At 42.9% G+C, this 22,136-nt stretch overlaps 1 protein-coding gene across 5 annotated transcripts in view; it reads right to left on the bottom strand.

Annotated features, from left to right (window-relative positions):
* The window catches only part of LOC107383414 (disco-interacting protein 2 homolog C), a 219,517-nt gene that overhangs the window by 104,442 nt on the left and 92,939 nt on the right, over positions 1-22,136 (bottom strand). The window contains exon 1 of one of the 5 annotated variants that reach the window (XM_054743520.2): positions 5,598-5,676. The exons of the other annotated variants lie outside the window; for them this stretch is intronic. Coding sequence (XP_054599495.2) covers positions 5,598-5,619 — 22 coding nt within the window. The 5' untranslated portion in view covers positions 5,620-5,676. Of the gene's footprint in view, positions 1-5,597; positions 5,677-22,136 lie in introns of those variants that run through there. 5 annotated transcript variants of the gene reach the window in all.

Below are 22,136 nucleotides of genomic sequence, written 5' to 3'. Positions count from 1 at the left end.
CGTCTTGCTCGCGTAAACTGCTGCTTGGCCCTTCGCACGAGACGCGAAGCAGCAGGGGAGCAGCTGTCACCGACTAAGCACGAAGTCACACGAGTGACTTCGTCAGTAAACACAACAACAAGCAGGAGAAAACTACAACATGGCTCCAAGATGTTTGTGTTTTATGTTCTGTCCGTTTTATAATCGCCAATACGGACCTGAAAAACAAAGGAGACCGCTAGCTAGGTGATAACTTCTCACGGGGCCGCACAGTTAGTAACCTTTTTTAAAGTAAAGCAACCGGAAGGCAGTACGTTCTTTATTCTGAAAATCTCGGGAGCTTCTCTCCATTTCCGCATCCGATTTCCTGTCTTTCCTTCCCCAAAAATGTCGAACTTGACCCGTTTCAGAGGCGTCGCGCGTAGAAAATAGAACCGGCGTGTAAAGGCCACGACATGCTGCTCCTGAGACGCGGCAGACTCGCGCTGCTGACGGCTCCAGTGGAAAAGGTTCTGTTGACCACAGCGGTTCCTATCAGCAGCTATGACGTGCTGCTGCAGTAACGTGCTGCTGACGGCTCCTGTGGAAAGCCGGGGTTAGTCCCTACACCCCCAGCAGGTCCCTGATGTCCAGTGATCAAAGCCTACTGGTTGTGCAGCGCACCAGACTTAAGGCCAAAGGTGACAGATCATTTGCTGCTGTGGCCCCCAGACTCTGGAACTCTCTCCCCCTGAGCCTGAGATCAGTGGACTCAGTGGACTCCTTTAAAAAGCAGCTGAAGGCTCACTTGTTGCTTTTGTATGAGCTTCTTCACCACTCTCTCCTTATTCTGCTCTCCCCACCTATTCCACCTTCCTCAGGATCCACTGATTTCCCTCTTTCCTATTCACTCTCTCTCTTTCTTAACATTTTTTAAACACAATTGTCAATTTTTTTGCTCATTTTAAATATGTTTTTAACCATTTTCTAAATTCTTTTTTATTTATTACATTTTTTGTTTTTGTGAAGCACCTCGTGATTTTTATCTTGAGAGGCGCTATAGAAATTATATTCTTCTTCTTCTTCTACTGAATGTTTAATATACACAGACATTCGGCTACTACAGACTTAAACTTGTAAGCTGTTGACCTTTACATCCTCTCTAGGCTTCATAAATCATTACAGAAACTCATCATAAACAATTATGGTTTGTAATATATTTAGCTACGGGTAAATAATAATACCGTAGTCATCAAAACAGGTTCTCCTGTTTTAGTTTCTGTTCAGTTCAGCTTGCAGGAATGTTTAAAATTGCTGCATGAAGGATTATTCTAACAAAAACAACACAGCGTGTCAGTGGCTCCTAATAGCCTGCCTGTGGTCGTAAACAGGACAAATCCCTGCAGCTGGTTTCAACATCTGCTTGGCAAATAGAAACCATGTCATCAGATGGGGAAGGAGATGTCCAGTTGTCACATTACCGTTTTATTTCCCAGGGGTCAAAGTTCAAAACACAAACTGTGTACCGTCACACCCTCAGGGGTTAGATGTTTTATTCTGTGTCTTCTGCCTGCGGGGAAACAATGTGAGCGGAGCCTCCATGACCAAATACAGAAGAGAGAGGCAGAGTGAGTCGGCAGACTGGAGAGCTGTCAGCGTAGAGACAGAGAGAAGGGAGGGGTGTAAAAAGACATGAGGGGGAAATGAGTACATAAAGAAGATGGTGGTATAACAACAACAAATACCTACCAGGAAAAACAAAGAAGGGGTCAAAAGGGAAAAGTGCAGTTATTAAAACAAGAAATCCAAACACTACAGAAAAACTAAAAATGAAAAAAGAAAAGAGTCAACAATAAACACTAAAGAAACATAATGAATATGGGATGCTGATTTGGGTTGAAATCCTACTAGAATGCTGGTATTTTTGCAAAATTCCTGTCAAAAACAGCTGTTCACTTAACTCTGGTCAGCTCCAATGGTCTGGTGAGGCTCCCACTCACCATTCTACATTAGCTAGTGTCAAATCAGTGATTCTCAATCCTGGTCCTGGCGGGTCAGTATCCAGCATGTTTTAGTGGTTTCTCTGCTCCAACACACTTGATGCAGTGGTTGAATCACCTGTGCGCCAGCAGCTCATCAGACTCTGCTGTAGATAGATGCTTTTAAACGCAACCTAGACTCATCTTTTAGCCTTTTGCCAAGAACATTTTATAAACGCTTCTTTCACCTATTTTAGCTTAAGAACCTTGCTAGTTTTTAGCACTTTGAGATTGCTGAAACATAATGTGCATTACAAATAAAATTCATTAGTATTTTTTTTTTGTATTCATGAAGTGTATATTCTTGTGTCGCAAAATGAACTGTTTATTTATCAAGACTGACATTTAATTTACCATTTTTGCAATGATTGGAATTTCATTTGGTCAAACTAATTTCCTCTTTGTGTGAAGAATACTCATTTGAATCAGTGGTTCAGTGACAATCATAATCTGTTTGTTAAATTCAGTCCAGTGTCTAACATCAACAACTACCTGAGCGTGATTAGTTCCCTTGGTTAGTGGATGATGAACCTTCTGAAAAAGAAAGTAGGGCTGCACAATATATTGTAAATATATTGTTATTGCGATATCAGCATACACAATATGCATATCGCAAAGAACAGATAAATATCGCAAAGAATGGTCAACTCAAATGTTTGCTACATATAATGCATTCTGTCAATCAAATGGAAGCATGATATATTTTTAACAACTAAATAAAGCTCTTCACCCATTTGGCCAATTGAGTGGGTTCTCATAGGTTAGATGCCCACCTCCGAGGTGGATGGCACTTAATTTTGATGGCTGGCAAACACCTAAGTTAGCTTTGTTCTGCTCTTTCTGCTGATTCTGCTTTTCCCGGGATCCACCGATTGCCTTTTCTTGTTCATTTTTTTCCCTTTCCTCAAATTTTTTGCATTTCTCATTTTTATGATTTTTTTATTTCTTTGTTTTTGATTGTTTTTGTTCCTGAGTTTAGTTTTTATTTATCGCAAGTAATATCGTCATCGCAATATTAATCATTGTTATCAAATTTCGCAGGTTTTCCTAATATCGTGCAGCCCTAATAGAAAGGAAACGTAGGAAAGCAGAAGAAGAAATCAGAATCATCTCAAAAACACCAAACTGATCTGATGTCACTGATGGCATTCCACAAGGATGTGTTCTCAGCCCTGCCTGGACACAAATATAACAGCCCAAAAATGATCATTTGCCAGATGTTTGCACTTTAAAACAGGAACTTCAGCACCAATAAATCCACAGAAATGCAAAATTTGGGAAAATCAAAGACCACAAACTTCTAAAGAACGTGGAGGACAAAAGTTGTTCCTTAGAATTTTCATGCAGCCATCAGGAACTAAGATTCTGGACCACCAACTGAAGCTACTTATCTGACTTAGCTTGAACCAACTATAAAATAAAAGAATATTAATACAAGTTTATATTTCATATTAATGCTGCAAACAGCAAAGAATAAACTTAGGTGTATAATAAACATTCTGCTATAAAGACAAAGAGGTTCTGCTTGGTAAAAACAAACAAGGAAAATTAAGCTGAAAACCACTTGAGCCAGTAGGGAACGCCCGAGGACTCCCTCTGGACTGAGAGCAACGCAGGCGTGCGCGCGCACACACAAACACACACACACACACACACACACACACACAAAACCAATATCCTGTGCATGCATGAACTGTGAGTGGTTGGAGGCAGCAGGTGTTTACGGTAAAACAAGCCAAGTCAGAACTAAAATCACCTTCACACGGGTACAAACACCCAACAGGAGCCGCTCATATAAAGCCTGTATTCATTCATTCAAACAGGTTTCAAATTTCAGCCCCGGCAGCTGAACTGGATCTGGATTCTGTTCCTCTCCTCTCCGCAGACAAAATGTTGTTTTTCCAGCCTCCAATACTGAAATCCGTCAAGATAAAATGTATTTCCTTTGATTTGTGAGAGGAAACCTTCTTCTTATAAAACTTCACCAGGAAAGCTGCTTTCACTTTGTTTATAAGTGTTGGTTTACCTTTTTACCAACAGTAACTGTAGAAACAATCTTCCCCGTGGCGGAAACAGGACACAACAACTCATTTACTCCACTGACTGTTACTGAGACCAGCATGCAGCCATTATCCCTCATAGCACAGATAAACAATCATAAATATGACTGAAGCCAAACGCCAGAGTACCTGAGAGCTTAATGTTTTAATAGCAGGAAAACCATTACATGAACCATGGGCTGAAAAGTCCTCGTCCCAGTTTGACCACATGGTGCTTTTTGAGCCCAGACAGAATGACTCTGTTCATCTAACTGAAACATGAAGGTTAATAAATACAAACTAATCCACTAAACACGCACTTTCATGCACACATCCTTAAATCACTTTTATTCATTTCTACTAAATAATTCAAGGTTTCCAACAACTTAATACATCCGTTTGTTGCTGCAGCTTCTATTAATACTTTAATTAATGCTATAATTAGATGTAACTACCGAGAACTGTAATTAAATGGTGTATGTTTGTGAAAAAGAAGCAACAAACCAATAAACCTCAAGTTTTATGTATCTTGTTACAGTTCAGTCAGTTAATATTGTGTTTCACCAAATCTGATCCAAACTAATACGAGCAGATTGTTGGTTTTAGTGGCTTAATCCCACTTTCAAAGTAGAAAAAGTGACTGAATACAGCTAGACACAGAGTTAACGGTTTTAAACAGATTTGAAATGTTGCAGATCTGAAAGTAAAGCAGCATAGCATCACCTGCAGGCTGAGGTGGAAAACTCCAATTAGAGCTGGTCCAATAAAAAACATGGATCATGCTTCATGACAAGAAAAAAATGAAAAAAATATTGATTTTATTGTTTAAAAATCAGAAATGAAATTCTTAGGAAGAAAAATACTTTAAAATCCAGAAAATTCCTGAAGAATTTGTTGCCATGGAGTCTGATTTGGACTTTTAAGCTTCATCTTAACAAGCAAAAACATTAGATTCTCTGAACTCTAAACTGAGCATTTAAAGTCAACCTTTTCATGATTCCTGCAAACTTTTTTTAAAAGAAAAATGTCTACATTACCCTCACAGAAAAACAACATGACTAATTTTCATTTTAAACCATAAATCAAGAAAAGCTGGGAAAAATACCTCAATTCAGTTTTTAATTCATGGTTTCATCTCCACTCTAGTTAAGTTCACGGCTCAATAAAAAAACTAGTTTTGAGTTAAACATAAACTAAAATGTCTAAATCATGAATAAGACATTGCACTTTAAGGACATTTATATAGTTTTTGTTTACCCTGAAACATCTGCTAAACTCTTCATGCAGGTCTAAATCAGCACAAAGACATCATGGGGCACGATGCACGTAAAAAGACTCAGTCAACTGCCATTAGACAAGAAAAGGCTGCAGAAACACAGAATAACGCAGTGCAGATATGTTACTGTCACTAGGATGAATCACTACAATCAGGAACTAGAATGGCTGAGAGCAAACGCAAACTTCCCAATTAACTATTTATACTCTGAATGAAGTATACGCTCTGATTACGATCAACAGAATAACGGTACGTCTAAAAGTCGACAAACATTTGAAAACTCACCAGGAAAAACCTTCAAAGGCATCAGGAGTAAAAACCAGCTTCAGATAATCAGTCTCGCTCATCTGTGGTTCAGTGTGTGAAAACACTGGCTGCTTATTCTCCACTGGCACACACACACACACACGCACACACACACACACACGCACGCACGCACGCACACACACACGCACACGCACACGCACACACACACACACACACACACACACACACACACACACACACACACACACACACACTTTTTGAATCAACACAAACTCACAGAGACAATCAGCTTATTAGTAGCAAACAGGAGCAGCTCAACCTCAACTGCACAGCAAGACAGAATGAAGGTGCCTGCTGACATTCAGCTGGTGTCATACACACACACACACACACACACACACACAGTTTACAGATTGGCTGACTGTTACTACACCGTTAAACATCCCCCTGATAAATAATTGCTGAGTGGTGTGTGTGTGTGTGTGTGTTTTAACCTAAACAAAAAGCTCCACCCAATGTCCCCACAGCTGGTATGTCTAACCTGCCTGCCCCAACATGAAGCCCGGTGACATCAGCAAAACAAATAAATTGGTTTGTTTGACAGCCAACTTCTCATAGAGGTGACAGAAAAAACTAACACACACACACACACACACACACACACACTCCTTGCCTCCCTTAGGATGTCTGACTCCCATCTCTGGTTACTATGACACTAACGGCCAACAACAGGATGGGTAATCATCTCACATTTGTTATTAAAACAATGCAAATCTGTATCAGACTAAAGCATTTCTGCTTCGGTCTACATTACAAAAGATTTTGCTTTAAGACTTTGCAGCAGACCCGTTCTGTAAAAGATGCAGAGGTCTGGACCATCAGAGAGGCAATAAAAACTTCATCAGAAGACAATCTGAGACATCTGTCTGACAGATGAACTCAGAGTGCAGACAAACACCCCCAAATCTGCTCTTGTGTTCGAGCAACCACAACATATTTACATCAAAGTGGTCTTTTAAGTGGTTTCTGTAGAAGTTTTGGTCTCTTTCTGTAATGATCAACAAAACAGAACATTTCCCCAGGCAGAAAACTAACACATACACCTGGACATCACTGCATCCATGTCAGACGGCAGAAATACAAACACAAATCCTGACAATCAATCCACAAATTTAAAGTTCTGGAGGTCAAAGGAGGTCAGACTGTAACTATCGATCGGACCCTCCTCTCCAGTACCTTGGAGTAGACCTTACCAGGGAGGCTGAGGAGTGTGATCCCCCTATAGTTGGAACACACCCTCAGGTCACCCTTCTTAAAGATGGGGACCACCACGCCGGTCTGCCACTCCACAGGAACTGCCCCCGATGACCACACAATGTTGCAGAGACGTGTCAACCACAACAGCCCTACAAGATCCATAGCCTTGAGATACCCAGGACGAATCTCATCCGCCCCCGGGGCTCCGCCGCTGTGTAGTTGTTTCACTACCTCAGTGACTTCTGCCTCCGAGATTGGACAGTCCATCCCCAGGCCTCCCAGCTCTGGTTCCTCCTCGGAATGCGCGTAGGTGGGATTGAGGAGCTCCTCAAAGAATTCCTTCCACCGTCCGACTATAGCCTCAGTTGACGTCAGCAGCTCCCCATCCCCACTGTAAACAGTGTGAGCGAGTTGCTGCCTTCCTCTCCTGAGGTGCCGGACAGTTTGCCAGAACCTCTTTGGAGCCGATCAATAGTCTTTCTCCATGGCCTCACCAAACTCCTCCCACGCCCAAGATTTTGCCTCGGCAACTGCCACTGCTACACCCCGCTTGGCTATCCGGTACCTGTCTGCTGCCTCCGGAGACCCACAGACCAGCCACGCCCTGTAGGCCTCCTTCTTCAGCCTGACGGCTCCCCAAACCTCTGGTGTCCACCAGTGGGTACGGGGGTTGCCACCACGACTGGCACCGGTCACCGTGCGACCACAGCTAGCAACAGCCGCCTCGACAATCGCAGAGTGGAACAAGGCCCACTCGGAGTCAATGTCCCCCACTGCTCTCGGGATGCGGTCAAAACTCTGCCGGAGGTGGGAGTTGAAGACCGTCTTAACAGGTTCTTCTGCCAGGCGTTCCCAGCAGACCCTTACTATGCGTTTGGGTCTGCCAGGTCTAAGCGGCATCTTCCCCTGCCATCTGATCCAACTCACCACCAGGTGGTGGTCAGTTGACAGCTCCGCTCCTCTCTTCACTGGGGTGTCCAAAACATACGGCCGCAGGTCAGATGATACGACTACAAAGTCTATCATCAACCTGCGACCTAGGCTGCCCTGGTACCAAGTGTACAAATGGGCATCCTTATGTTCGAACATGGTGTTCATTACGGCCAGACTGCGGCTTGTACAGAAGTCCAATAACGAAACACCACTCGAGTTCAGATCAGTTTTTTCTCACTCTTCTGTTTAAGTGTATTAAAAGCCTAAAATTCTGTATAATTAATGAGCATCCGACCCACGTGACCACAGAGCTAGCTCCGTGGAAAGGCCTCAGTAGAGCCTCGGTATCGCTTGGAAACTGCTCCGGGATTTTGAGTCTCTGTGTTTGTGTATTCTTTTTGGGATATTATTTGTGCAATTGTTGGACAAAATGACTTGCTGTGGCATTAATTGCACTAATAGAGCGTCCAAGGAGTCTCCACTTCACTTTTTTCGGTAAGTAAAAGTATATTTATGTATTTTAGGTGACTGCCGAGCTGAGCTTGGATTTTAACATGTACTGTTTAACCATGAAATTTAAATGTAATAGAGTAAAACCCAGTGCATTTAACAGAAAATGGGTTGAAATATAACATGTTGGTGGAGCTGGGTTCCGACTATCGGCTTGTGGAGCTCTCGGGAGACCGATGTTTTCCACCCGTTTCTCCCCTCTCCGCAGCCCGGTGCATCTCCGTCTGATCGCGGCTTCTGTTTGCTGCGCGGGCTGACAGCTGGTTCTCCCCGCAGCTCGGCGCATCTCTGTCTGATCGCGGCTTTTGTGTGCTGCGCGGGCTGCCGGCCTGTGGAGCTCTGGGATGGAAACCTTTCCACCCGGTTCTCCCCAGCAGCAGCTCTGCGCATCTCAGATCGCAGCGGCGCTTGTCTGCTGTGCAGCTGCCGGCTTGTGGAGGTCTTGGAGACCTCTGTGTTCCACCCGGTTTTACCCAGCGGTCAGCCCGGCGTATCTCTGACTCAGAAGCTCTGGTGTTGTGCACAGTTAACTCCGGTTGTAGCTAGGTTGCTACCTCTGTTAGCTTAGCTCCCACCTCCGCATTAGCTTTGGGTTAGCTTCAGGTTAGCTTGTATCTAGTTCGACCGGGTGTCGTCGGTTGATCCCAGCCTTACAGCCCCACCCTCAGCTCCACCTCTCTTCCCTTTTATGGAATTGTCTGGGCTTGACGGAACCTGTGACACGGTCAAAATGGTGATGGTGGCCACCTCCCATTTAACACAAAAACGTGTTATTGGAGCCTATGGAAACCCATTGTCCATATATGTATGTCGATGGATGGAACACTATCTAGCACTGGTCCCAGGGACTCCAAAAAGGGTGGGTACTCTGAACTGATACTTGGCCCATAAGCACAAACAACCCATAGGAACAAACAACAGTCAGGATTCGTTCCCCAACCCGAAGGTGCAGGAAAGCTACCCTCTCGTCGAGCTATGTGTCGAGGTGAGTCCGACTATATCTAGCCGGTACCGCTCAACATCTGCCACAAGCTCCTGCTCCTTCCCCGCCAGCGAGGTGACGTCCCATGTCCCAAAAACCAGTTTCCTTGTCCGGAGATCGGACCGCCAAGGCTGCCGCCTCGGTCTGCCACCCGATCCACACTGCACTGGACCCTTCATGTTCCTCCTGCGGGTGGTAGGTCCACAGCTGGATGCGCCCGTGTATCCGGTTCGGGCTGGGCCCGGCCGGGCCCCATGGGCGAAAGCCCGGCCACCACGCACTCGCTCACAGACCCCAACCCCGGGCCTGGCTCCAGGGTGTTGACGATCTTGGCAGGGTTTCCCCCAGTGCTCATTAGCCTTGTGGCCCGCCAGGTTTTCCTTCCCCCTGCCAGGCTAAGTGTTATTTATTTATGTAAAATTGATTGTTTTGCATGTCTGACTTTAACCGCATCTAATACTGTATTACGGTGTGAGCGCAACAGCAACAACTTAAGATCGATGTGTGAGCAGGCTACGCTGCACTATTGATGTGTTAGCGTGTGGCGCTAACAACTTGGCGACGTGACATGTCTCGAAGAAAGCATAAAAACACGTTGGACACTTCTTCTTAAGCAGAGCACAACTTTGCCTCGTTCAATCTCTGCTGAGCCGGACTGAGCTCGATAACCTTGACCCATTGCTAGTTTGCATCACCACAGGTTCGTTGGAGCTGCCCCATGACTGCCTGATGGAAAATCAGCGGGTTTCATCAGACACGTAAAGTTTCTTGTTTTTGCTGGGGGACCCCTGTATTTTATCGCTCCCTCCTGCAGTCTTCCCCTATTAAAATTGAAAATGATTCTGTAAATTCGTTTATCAATAGAAAAAATCTCTGCCTCTGCCACCTGCAGTAAATTTTAGGAAGTGCTGCATTGATCTGACTGCTGAAAGACTGAAAGAAAGTTTACTGTAGCCATAGATCTGCATGTGTTTTCTCCTTCTACCTCATCACACAGACACTGGTTTCATGGTCAGAAAGAATCACCCAGCAGAATGAATGGAGTTTGGTCAAATTAAATCAGTTGCATTTATTTATCTTCAAGCTCCATTATCAGCAGATCTGTACTGGACAGAAATATCTAACAAATATTCTTCACCTGAGTAAAAATCATAGTTGCCATCTTGATATTACAGCGATCCCATCTCAGTGAGAAAATTGGTAAAGCAGTAGAAGTTAGTGGAGCTGGTACGTGACCTTTTAGTGTGCTGAGAGTATTTTTTCCTCTAATAAATCCTTTGTGCCTTCCACGGACACAAACTTTTCCCGATCCGGATAATGAGTCTGGATCAGGATAAAGTTTTATCAGCGACTGTAAATGGATTATGAGTGTTGTGCTCAGGCATGAGATGGAAACAATCTCAGATGTCCAGCTGAAATGTACAGACGATTCCAAAAATAGATCAAAGACAAATGGACAAGAGAGTTCTCAATCAGCCTCAAGTCACATGAGTGAATGTCTGCATCCAAATCGTATAACAGACTTAAAGGAAGAGAACTTCCTAAAAACAAGACGAGGATAACCTTTGATACTTGATCCTGTTGAGGACCTGCAGCAGCGACACCCACATGCAAACACAGTTTACACCTGTGCTTTCAGCACCGCTCTGGCTGTTTTATTTACCTTCAGGGCTGAGATGGTGGCAGTTAGACTGCTGACAAACACATAAATCACATAAACAAACACAGTCAACTCACAACCTGACCTCTAACCTTCCTGCTCATCTCTACTGACAGCACAGCTCACAGAGAAATTAGAAAAGCAGCTGAACAACGTTCCTCCTGCAGAAACTTAACCCCTTCATGACCAAACTGTCTCCCAAACTCTGAAGTTGTTCTTTTTTATAATTTTTTTCTCTTTGGTTATAAGCGACTAAAAATTTATTTATATAATATCTCATTCCCTACATACTGATGTCTGTAAGGTGAACAACTTTCAGCAACCACATCAGAGTTTTGCAGAGTATCTCTAAAGCTGACTGCAGTAGGGTCCTTTTAGTCTGGTCTAGCTGGAAGCACAAGAAGGTTGCTGGTTTAAGTCCCAGCTGCAGCCTTTCTGTGCAGAGTTAGCATGCTGTTAGCATGTTCTCCCCATGCATTCATGTTTTGTCCAGGTTAATTTACGGCATATCTGCTATGACCACAACTGTAAATCGATTTCTACTAAATAAACAAACCAACACAGCAGATGAGCTACGGCAGCCATCTTGAATTCGACTACAAATACTTATCAGAGGTATACATACATATACATGTGCTTCCAGGATTTTTTATTAAAATCTGTCAAATAAAACATGGACTATTATTTTATCCTAATCAGATATTTTACAGTGTTTCAGCTCAGTCCGGCTCGGCAGAGGGTGAACGAGCCGAGGCGACGTCGTACTCTGCTTAAGAAGAGGTGTTATTTTCCCGCTTTAGAAGAAGCGTCCAACGTGTTTTTACGCTTTCTCCGAGACATGTCACGTCGCTAAGTTGTTAGCTCCGCGCACTAACACGTCAATAGTGCAGCATAGCCTGCTGGAGGTTTTAAGGGTTCAGATGAAAACACCCGACCTCTCAGGGTGCTCACACATCGATCTTAAGTTGTCGCTGTTGCGCTCACACCGTAATACAGTATTAGATGCGGTTAAAGTCAGACATGAAAAAATTAATACATTTTACATGAATAAGTGATGATTAGCCTGGTGGGGGGAGGAAAACCTGGCCTAGTAAGCACTGGAGGAAACCCTGTCAAGATCGTCAACACTCGTTTATCTTAATGCTATTGAAGCATGTAAACCAAAAAGCATTATATCCACTGCTACCTTTCTAATTTTAAACTCAGTAACTTATGCTGTAACTTCACCTTGCCCTGCCTGCTCCTCCTTGCTGCCCGCCGGCTGTGATCACAAGCGACAACATAGTAGTTCCCGCTGCTTCTTCAGGAAACAGCGCAAAAAAAGAAAAAAACCTTGGGATTTTGTAGGCGTGGCGGTGGGATTTCAGCCGTGGCGGGCCGCCACGGCTACGCCTATGTAAGGGAAACCCTGATTTTACATTTGTGCCCCAGATGTTTGTTGTGATGCTTTATTGTTTTTCTACTTCAACGTCCCTGCAGCTGTGATGCTTCTGCAGATCAGATGTTGTTTTAAAAGTAGACTTATGTCCAGTTTGTTGGGATAAAAGATGATTTCTTCTCTGGCTCTTCACCCACACGTTCATCCCCAATGACCTCCGCCCCCTTTTATCTAAGGCAGAGTTCCGACAATCTCTAAATTCCTCATCAACAACATCTACTGCCGAGAAAGAGAAGAACTTAAAAGCTCTTTAGGCAATGGGTGGATTTAAGTTATGGAGATCACTTTTGTGCAGCAGACCTGCTGCTGAACCAACACAGAGATGTGTTATCAGGGGAGATGGTGTGTTTCACAAGCCTCCACACTAAAGCTGCTTTAGGAGAAAATAAAAATGGGAGTTTAATGCTCTATAAGACTATTGGGTATTAACTGTGTGTGTGTGTGTGTGTGTGTGTGTGTGTGTGTGTGTGTGTGTGTGTGTGTGTGTGTGTGTGTGTGTGTGTGTGTGTGTGTGTGTGTGTGTGTGTGTGTGTGTGTGTGTCCTTACAAGGGTGCAGATAGGATTTTCAAACTGGGGGGGACAAAGTTCCAATGTACCTTCCCCCAAACACACAAACACACACGTGCGCACGCACGTAGGCACGTACACATACACAAGCAACTGCAAGAGCCTTAACTAGAGCTCAGTCAATTTGTGTAATTTCATCCAATGATTTACAAAAAAACTAACACTATTATATACGTGTTTGAAGCCATTATGCAATGGAATGCTGGCAAGAAAGCTCTACCTGATCAACACTATCCGTCAGTCATTTGTTATTCTCCCAATAAATCACTAACCAAAACCTCATGCTTTATGGTAAACATGTTTTATTTAAAGAGCAAGTCACATCAAAATCAACTTATTTTTGCTGATAACTAGTATAAATGAGTGTCTAATAGTGTAGTAGACATGTGTAGTTACTATTTTTGCATTTTGATGCATTTTCTTTGAAAACTCTAAATTCTGTCTACAAATGTCAGTCTAGCGCCATCTTCAGCTCAAAAGTATAGAACACATTTATTTTGAGTCGGTTTTAGCCAATGGCTAACGAGAACAATGCTACGTATTTCAGAAAAGTACTAGGTAGCAGCTCTGTGGCTGTAGGTTATAAAAGCACCACGGTCTCAAGCAGCCTTGTAGCAGTCGGGGCTCGTAAGTGAGTTGTGCTGTAGTTAGCATTAGCATTGTGTCAGAGTCCCAGCAAAACTTCTAGTATTAAAATTATTTAGTTCGAGTAGCTTGGCAGTTTGATTTTGTAGTTTAGTATTTTTTACATCCGACTCTTTCACCAACTTGGTGGAGTTTGAACCGGTTATGCTGGTTTGAAGAGCATTTCACAAATTAGTCCAAGCCGTTCCAGTAATTAGCCAGATCCCGCCGACTGCCGTTTCCCCAAAATGGAGATTTTGGGCCCAATCTGAGGTGAGTTATAGGGATGGGTACCTTTGACATTTGAATCGATTCGGTACTAATTCCCGGTACCTAGGAATTGATACCAGTACTTACGGTACCAATTTTCGATACTTTTGAGTGTTTATTATTTTAATTATCTTTTATAATTAAATATATTTTTTTCTCAATACATAACAATATTTGATAAATATCATGATAAATAACATTCAACTCTTTGTATTTTAACATTGTCCTTGTAGTTTTATAAGCTGATAATTAAACTGAAGCAAACATCTTTACTGTGAACTAAATTCACTGTGTATCTTCATTCCTTTTGCAGTCTTTTTTCATTTGATTTTTCCTACTGGGAAGTTAGAATTTCCGAGGAGAAAGCGAACGCACCATTAGCTGATAACAACGGTGGCAATGGAAGCTAACATATCAAGCTAATGTTATCTTAAACAGTTTATTTAACTGCTGGAGCAGATTAAAACAATAATGTCTCACACTTAGATCGTTGTCACTGGTTTCATCTTCACCCAATCGCCCGTCGCATTTAGTAAAGTGAAGCCAAACTTTAGAGCGCGTTCTTGTTCTTCTAGTCGGAAATTTGGAGTTCCGAGGAGAAAGCGAACGCACCACTAGCGAAACGGAAGCTAGCATATCAAGCTAACATTATCTTAAACATTTTATTTACCTACCGGAGCAGATTAAGATGAGGATGTCTCACTTAGTTCGTTGTCGCTGGTTTCATCAAGACCCAGTTACCAATCACATTTAGTGAAGCGGACCCAAGCGTTAGCGTGCATTCTTTCTACCATGCTGCTCTGTTTACAACTGGCTCGCAGCGAGCTACGACATAACGCTCTTGCGCATGCGCAGCTATCTTGGCAAGTTCTCGTTATGAAGGACGGGTACCGAAACGAGGCACCGTTTGAAATGACGTGAATCGGTGCTCGGTCGGTACTATGGAATTCGGTCGGTACCTTACAAAGTACCGAATTCAGTACCCATCCCTAGGTGAGTAAGCTAAATAATTTTGAACAGCTTCTAAAGATCGTTTTCTAACTGTAATTTTGCAGCTATATTTGCTATATTTATAATTACAAAGTAAGAGAGACATGGATATATATAATTAATGGATTATTATAAAATAAAAATATAATTTTATCTTAAATGAAAATGCAACATCTCACCTGTTAACTTTCATGTTTTGGAGCAGAAAAAGAGCATAAAACCAACATATTTAAAGCTCAGTTTGTTCCACTGATTTACTGCAATGCTCACCTGTTCCAGCCAGATACCTGCATCATGGGGTTGATCTGAGCTGAGGAGGAGACTCCTGTTGTTTTGTTCATCTTCATCATAATATGACAACATTAGATGACAACAGGTGCTCACATAGGTTTGTGCTGAAGAACATGTCTGAGCAGCTTGACCACGTTGTTGTGTGTCGGGGAGGAAAAACAACGACAGCAACCACAGAGCCGTGCTGGTTTGAGTGTGTCGCTGTTCGCTGGAGTTATATCAGCTCTGTCTGGATGTTAGTTGGAAAACTTTCTCTTTCAGTCGTGAACACATTACTGAGCGGCTAGAATCTCCGTTTCTGGGCTTCAACGTCAGAAAATAGCTGAGTGAACTCGGCGCTGAGTGAGAGGAGTGTTTAGTTTGTCCGAGACAGCGGAGCTGCAGACACCGGCAGCAGGCGCTGGAAAAAACACAAAGGAGGGGGTGCGTCGGCTCCGCGCTGACGCCGCAAAGCATCATGGGAGTTGAAGTCTTTGCGGTAAAATCGGCCAGTTTTAATATATTTTTGATATTTATCTCGCGGGCCACATAAAAATGCTCCGCGGGCCATGAGTCTGACATATGTGCATTAGAACATGTCTGATTCTGGACACTGAGTTAGCTCTGAGAGCAGTCAGATCACTCACCAGCCATATTATAAAGCACATATATTAGACAGTTTGTTTTGTACACGATCTAAGGTACTAAACTCCCACAACAACGTGATGTTATTATATTTTTCAAGCTAAATCTGCCCAAGACGGATGTAGTCCTCCAGCCTGCACCGGTCCAGGCTAGAGCCTTGCAGGTGAATTATTTAACCATCTGTCTTTCTTTACCTTCTAGTTTTAACATTATGTCATTATTTTAGCTTATTGTTACATGTGTGTTGCTGCTCTTAAAAACAACTATAAATATATTTGCTGTTTCTTTATATTTCACACAGCCTCCCAGCAGCTGTGTGTCTGACACTTAGCCTAGTGAACTAGACCAAATTCTTGCTTTGCAAAGTTTGAATAATACATTTATTTAGTCTGGCTTGCCAGGCTATCTGACACTGGGACCATGATGGGAATTCCACCCAGAGCAGCTTCTACACTCCTGAAAAGACCCAAGTGTGGTGGAGAGCTTCTGAGCAGCTTCCATCTGAATGACAGGACAAGCTCTATGAACTGATCCAGGTAAAAACATTCTAAATAATAATATTGTACTTTGTATTCTGTTTTATTCCCTTATGTATCAGCCTGGCAGGTCATCACTGAAGAGGAGTAGCTTCCCAGACTCACACCAACATCCCATTTTACCTCAGGGCCTCCTGATCTAACAGAAAAACCTGTAGCTCTATCCTTGCTCTGCTTTCCACATGTTTCTCATCATCTCTGGAAGCTACCTCCCACAACACTGTGATGTTATATATAATATTTTTTTCCAGGCTAAATGAACCCAATTAATCTGCTGTCAGACTGTGTAGTAAAGGTGAGTTGTTTTTAATCATCATGTAATCTTTATTACAGCCTTTGAGTTTTAACATCAACTATGTTTTCGTTTCATAGCATATTGCTACACGTGTTGCTGCTGCGAGCTTGGAGCTAGATTACATCATGACATCATGAAGGAGACTACTGATTCTGGTCCTGTGACCCTTGGTGGTGACGTGTGAGCTGATTCACCCGGTAAACAACATGTAAATTAAATATTTTGGATTTTGCTATTAAAAGTAAATTAACTAATAACCTGCATTATTGCAGGACACTCAGCAAAATATGGACCCTACACCATGAGGCAGGCACACGTTAATATGGTAAACGGCCTGTATTTGATATAGCGCCTTCTAGAGTCCTAGAACCCCTCAAGGCGCTTTACAACACAACCAGTCATTCACCCATTCACACACACATTCACACACTGGTGGGGATGAGCTACAATGTAGCCACAGCTGCCCTGGGGCGCACTGACAGAGGCGAGGCTGCCGAGCACTGGCGCCACCAGTCCCTCCGACCACCACCAGCAGGCAACGTGGGTTAAGTGTCTTGCCCAAGGACACAACGACAGCGACAGACTGAGCGGGACTCAAACCAGCAACCTTTCGATTACGGGGCGAGCACTTAACTCCTGTGCCACATAAGAGCACGTAAGGTGAGCAAAACCACATATTATTATTGTTATTATTGTACACTGTCCTGGATTAGTTTTCTTTCTGCATCTCGTCATTAGCCTGGCTGAACACCTGATAACTCATGTCATCTGGTTATGACAACATGAGGATGTCCTCACACACCTGTAACCTATCAGCTCATCTGGCAGAATAGAGAGAGAAGAGACAACACCACATCTCCTGTTCCTGGAAAGCCTTCAGCCATCCTTCGATGACTGAGAACCTCCATCAGCTCTGTCTCCTGTCTGCCTAAAATTATTATAATAAATATTGTGTTTGACACGTTTTTTGTGCTGCCAAATGTCTCATTTTGATTCCAGTTTTTATATTTTAATGGATATTTATAAATTACATTAATTGAATTATCACATTGCATGTTTAACTAGCTCTTGTGATGAATTAAACTAGCACCTCATTGTTAAAAGCTTGTTTTAATTTCAAGCATGTTTAAGTATTTATGGACATGAACAAAAACAGGAAATATATAAATTGAGATTTATTTGATTAATATAACAAATAACTGTTAAGAGGAGGAAAGAATCATGCAAAGGCACAATCTTCTGGAAGCTCCTGATCCTGACGACACCACCAGAGGAGACCAGCTGCAGACACCAGAGGATTACCTACGACCAAGAGAGCAGCTGGTATCAGTAAATAAATAACACATTACAGAATAATTTTCTCATGGGGTATTTTCATAACTTTCTATGCAGCAGACTGTAACTTAAGCCCAGGGCTCCTGGAGATCTGTTATCCAGCACGTTTCAGTGGTTTTCCTGCTTTAACAGGTTAGATTAGCTGTTAAGCAGCTCAGCTATTTGTTGCTGATTAAAACCAGGTGTGTTGAAGCAGATAAATCTCTAAAACATGCTTAAAACTAGCTCTCTAGGGCCGTTGAGCCAAACCCTGCAGCTGATCTAATGCTATGGCTAACGGCTACTTACCATTCAGAGCTGGTTCTGTTGGGTCGGTTCCAGTAGTTTCAGGCAACTCACAAGCTCAAAACAATAAGGCTCAGGTCCGCTTGTCTCCTCCAAATAGACCTGGTCCCTTTCTTCTCGAGTGTCTGGGTAAGGAGGGGGAGAAACGTCCTCCACTTCTAATGACTGCTCAGAGTAAAGGGAGCTAGCTTCATCTCATTACCCATCCGTCTTCATCACTGCTGCGGCTCGGCCCACTCGGTCCGCCAGGCAATGCCTACTAATGTTACAGTGTTAAGAACTGAGATCTACAAAAGGTCATGATTTAATATTGATTTATATTACATGTGCTTGTGTTCTCATTTGTTTTTATCTGTTTGTATATCTTTATCTTTTGTTAACTAATGTCGTGTAATTTCACTAATGAGATCGCTGTCAGTGACGCATAAAAGGCATGTGACAAAATAAACCAGGTGTTCCCTGATTGAGACGCGAAGCAGTGATGTGGCTGTGTTATTTCCTCCGTCAGTGAGATGAGATTGATGATTCTGCTAACAGGTTATGGGCCCAGTCTACTCGGTAAAAGGAGCCTAACCGAAGGATTACCCCAGACACATTAAGAGGAACGATCACCTTTGGTGAGCCGCTGTCAGCCTACACCATGAGCCGGCGAGTGATGGAATCCGGAAGCAGGTGGGCAAGATTGGCATTTGACGGAGATGAGCAGAAATACGAGTTGTGGGAAACCAAATTCCTAGGCCACTTACGATTGCAAGGACTAAAAGACACTATATTGAGCACCGATGAAGGTGAAGCTGATTCTGATGATGAGAATAAGAACGCGGAAGCGTACGCAGAATTGATCCAATTCCTGGACGACAAGAGCCTGTCCCTCGTGATGAGAGACGCAGCTGACGATGGCCGCGCAGCACTACGGATATTGAGGGACCACTACGCTGGCAAAGGTAAACCCAGGATCATCGGCCTTTATACTGACTTAACTTCTCTTCAGAAGACGCATGATGAAAGTGTAACGGAATATATCCTACGAGCGGAGACTACAATTACTGCTTTAAGAAACGCAGGAGAGACACTAAGTGATGGGCTGCTGGTAGCTATGATTTTAAAAGGATTACCAGAGACATATAAGCCATTCTCTGTGCATATAATGCAAAGTGACTCGGATGTTAAGTTTGCAGACTTCAAGAGCAAGCTACGTAGTTTTGAGGATACAGAGAAAATGCACAAGGAAGAACATGACAACGTCATGAAGGCGAGACCAAATTACAATGAGTCTCGACACACGGCAGCAGCTGTTGCAAATCGAAGAGGAGACACAGTGACCGGAGTGACCTGTTTTAAGTGTGGCCGACAAGGACATAAGGCCAGAACGTGTCGTCAGAAGAAGTGGTGCAGCCGATGCAGGAGCAACACTCACCGAGACGCGACGTGCCGGAGGAATCAACGAGGTGATGAGGTACGCATAGCTCGTGAGGACGACGACGACGGGACCCAAGACAACACTTATGCTTTCAAGCTAAAGACAGACAACGCGAATCCTGGAATTGGGAAGGAGATTGAGATTAAAGGTTTGATGGTGGATACTGGTGCTACGTCACACATCATCACAGACATCAGCGTTTTTAAGAAGTTTGACAACAATTTCCATGGTGGGACACACTGTGGAGCTGGCTGATGGCAGCAGATGTAAAGGAGTTGCTGAAGGTAGAGGAGACACTGTGGTGTACCTGATAGACAGCAGAGGGCAACAATGTCAAGTAACATTGAAAGAGGCATTGTACATCCCATCTTTCCCGCAGAACATCTTTTCTGTGAGAGCTGCAACAGAAAATGGAGCAACCATCGTCTTCAAAACAGGTAGAAACAGAATAAAACACAAAGACGGTACTGAGTTTAACATATATGAGCACAACAGACTGTATTACATTGAAACTGTTACTGAATACACTGATAAATGTGCTAAGTGCTTGGACATACAAACGTGGCATGAAATTCTAGGTCACTGCAATCATGATGATTTGCAAAAGCTGGAGAATGTAGTTGATGGCATGAAAATCAAAGGCAAACTGGGAAAAGAAGTAAAGTGTGAAGTATGTATCCAAGGTAAATTTGTTCAATACAGAAATAGAAAACCAGACAGAAGGGCTAAGAAACCTCTTGAACTAGTGCACACAGATCTGGCCGGTCCAATAAGTCCAGCATCTAAGGATGGTCATAAATATGCACTATCATTTGTGGATGATTACTCAAGTGCTATTTTTGTGTATTTTCTGAGAAACAAAAGTGATACGGTGCAAGCAACCGAGAAGTTCCTAGCGGACACAGCCTCATATGGTGATGTTAAATGCATTAGGTCTGATAATGGGACAGAGTTTATGTGCAGAAGGTACCAAGATTTACTGAGTAAACATAAGATCAGACATGAAACTTCAGCGCCATATTCCCCCCATCAAAATGGTACTGTAGAGCGGAATTGGTGCACCCTTTTTTGATATGGGGAGGTGTATGCTCATTGAGAGCAGTTTACCCAAGTACTTATGGACATATGCAGTCCAGACCGCAGCTGTGATCAGGAACAGATGTTTCAGTCGTCGTACTGAACAAACACCCTACTTCTTACTAACAGGATGCAAACCCAACATTTCTACTATGCAAAAGTTTGGTTGTGCATGTTTTGCTTACAGGCAAAACAAAACAAAGTTGGACTCAAGATGTACTGAAGGAATATTCATTGGCTATGACAAATACAGTCCTGCATATCTCATTTACTTTCCTTTGAACAAGAGTGTGCAGAAAGTTAGACTGGTAAAGTTTGTAAGCAAAAATGTTGAAGAGAGGCAGACACAAACAGTTCTTATCCATGAGGAGGATGACATACCAACTGTCTCACGACCTCGAGTGGTGAAAACATCATCCTCTCACAAGGATGAATCTGATGGTGAAACTTCTGAGGAAAAATGGAAACAAAATCCAGACACAAACCAGGCAGCAGGAACAAACAGAAGGTATCCAGAAAGGACGAGAAAGAAACCAGAATATTTAAAAGACTATGTATCAAAAGGGGAGGATAATGATGATCAAGGATCATATATCGACTACTGTTACAGAGCAACATGTGGTATGCCCATTACATACAACGATGCTATAGAGTCCCCAAATTCTGATAAATGGAAGGCAGCAATGGATGAAGAGATGCATTCTTTATTAGAGAATGACACCTATACCCTGACTGACTTACCAAAGGGCAAGAAAGCAGTGGGGGGTAGATGGGTATATGTTCTGAAGAAAAATGATGACGGATCAGAAAGTTACAAGGCTAGGTACGTAGCAAAAGGTTACGGTCAAAGAGCTGGACTAGATTATGATGAAACATTTTCCCCAACAGCTAGTCTAACAAGCGTGAGGGTACTGATGCAGTGTGCTGTACAGGAGAACCTCATTTTACACCAGATGGATGTCAAGACAGCTTATCTTCATTCACCAATAGATTGCGACATATATATAGAACAACCAAAAGGATATGAAGTTAAAAGCAATCCGGATGAACATTTAGTGTTTAAACTGAAGAAGTCTCTGTACGGATTAAAACAATCTGGCAGGAACTGGAATAAAACTTTACATGACTACTTGATAACTAAAGGATTCAGTCAAAATCCTGCAGACCATTGTGTATATACCAGGACAACAGAGAGCGACAAAGCTATAATACTCATTTGGGTTGATGACATTATTTTAGCCGCCAGTGATGCACGTGTTCTGCAAACAGTAAAATCAATGCTGGCAAAGAGATTCAGAATGAAGGACATGGGATCACTAAAACATTTTATCGGTATAGAGTTTGAACAGAAAGAGAACTGTATTCAGATGACTCAACAGAAGTATGCTGAACAGATATTAGAAAGGTTCAATATGCATGACTGTAGAACAAGAGCAACACCATGTGAACAGAAGAGAAACTA

Source organism: Nothobranchius furzeri, chromosome 11 (assembly GCF_043380555.1).
Source record: "Nothobranchius furzeri strain GRZ-AD chromosome 11, NfurGRZ-RIMD1, whole genome shotgun sequence".
In the NCBI taxonomy this organism is placed as follows: domain Eukaryota; kingdom Metazoa; phylum Chordata; class Actinopteri; order Cyprinodontiformes; family Nothobranchiidae; genus Nothobranchius; species Nothobranchius furzeri.
The sequence above is the reverse complement of the archived record's forward strand: the minus strand, read 5'-3'. Positions and strand labels throughout refer to the sequence as shown.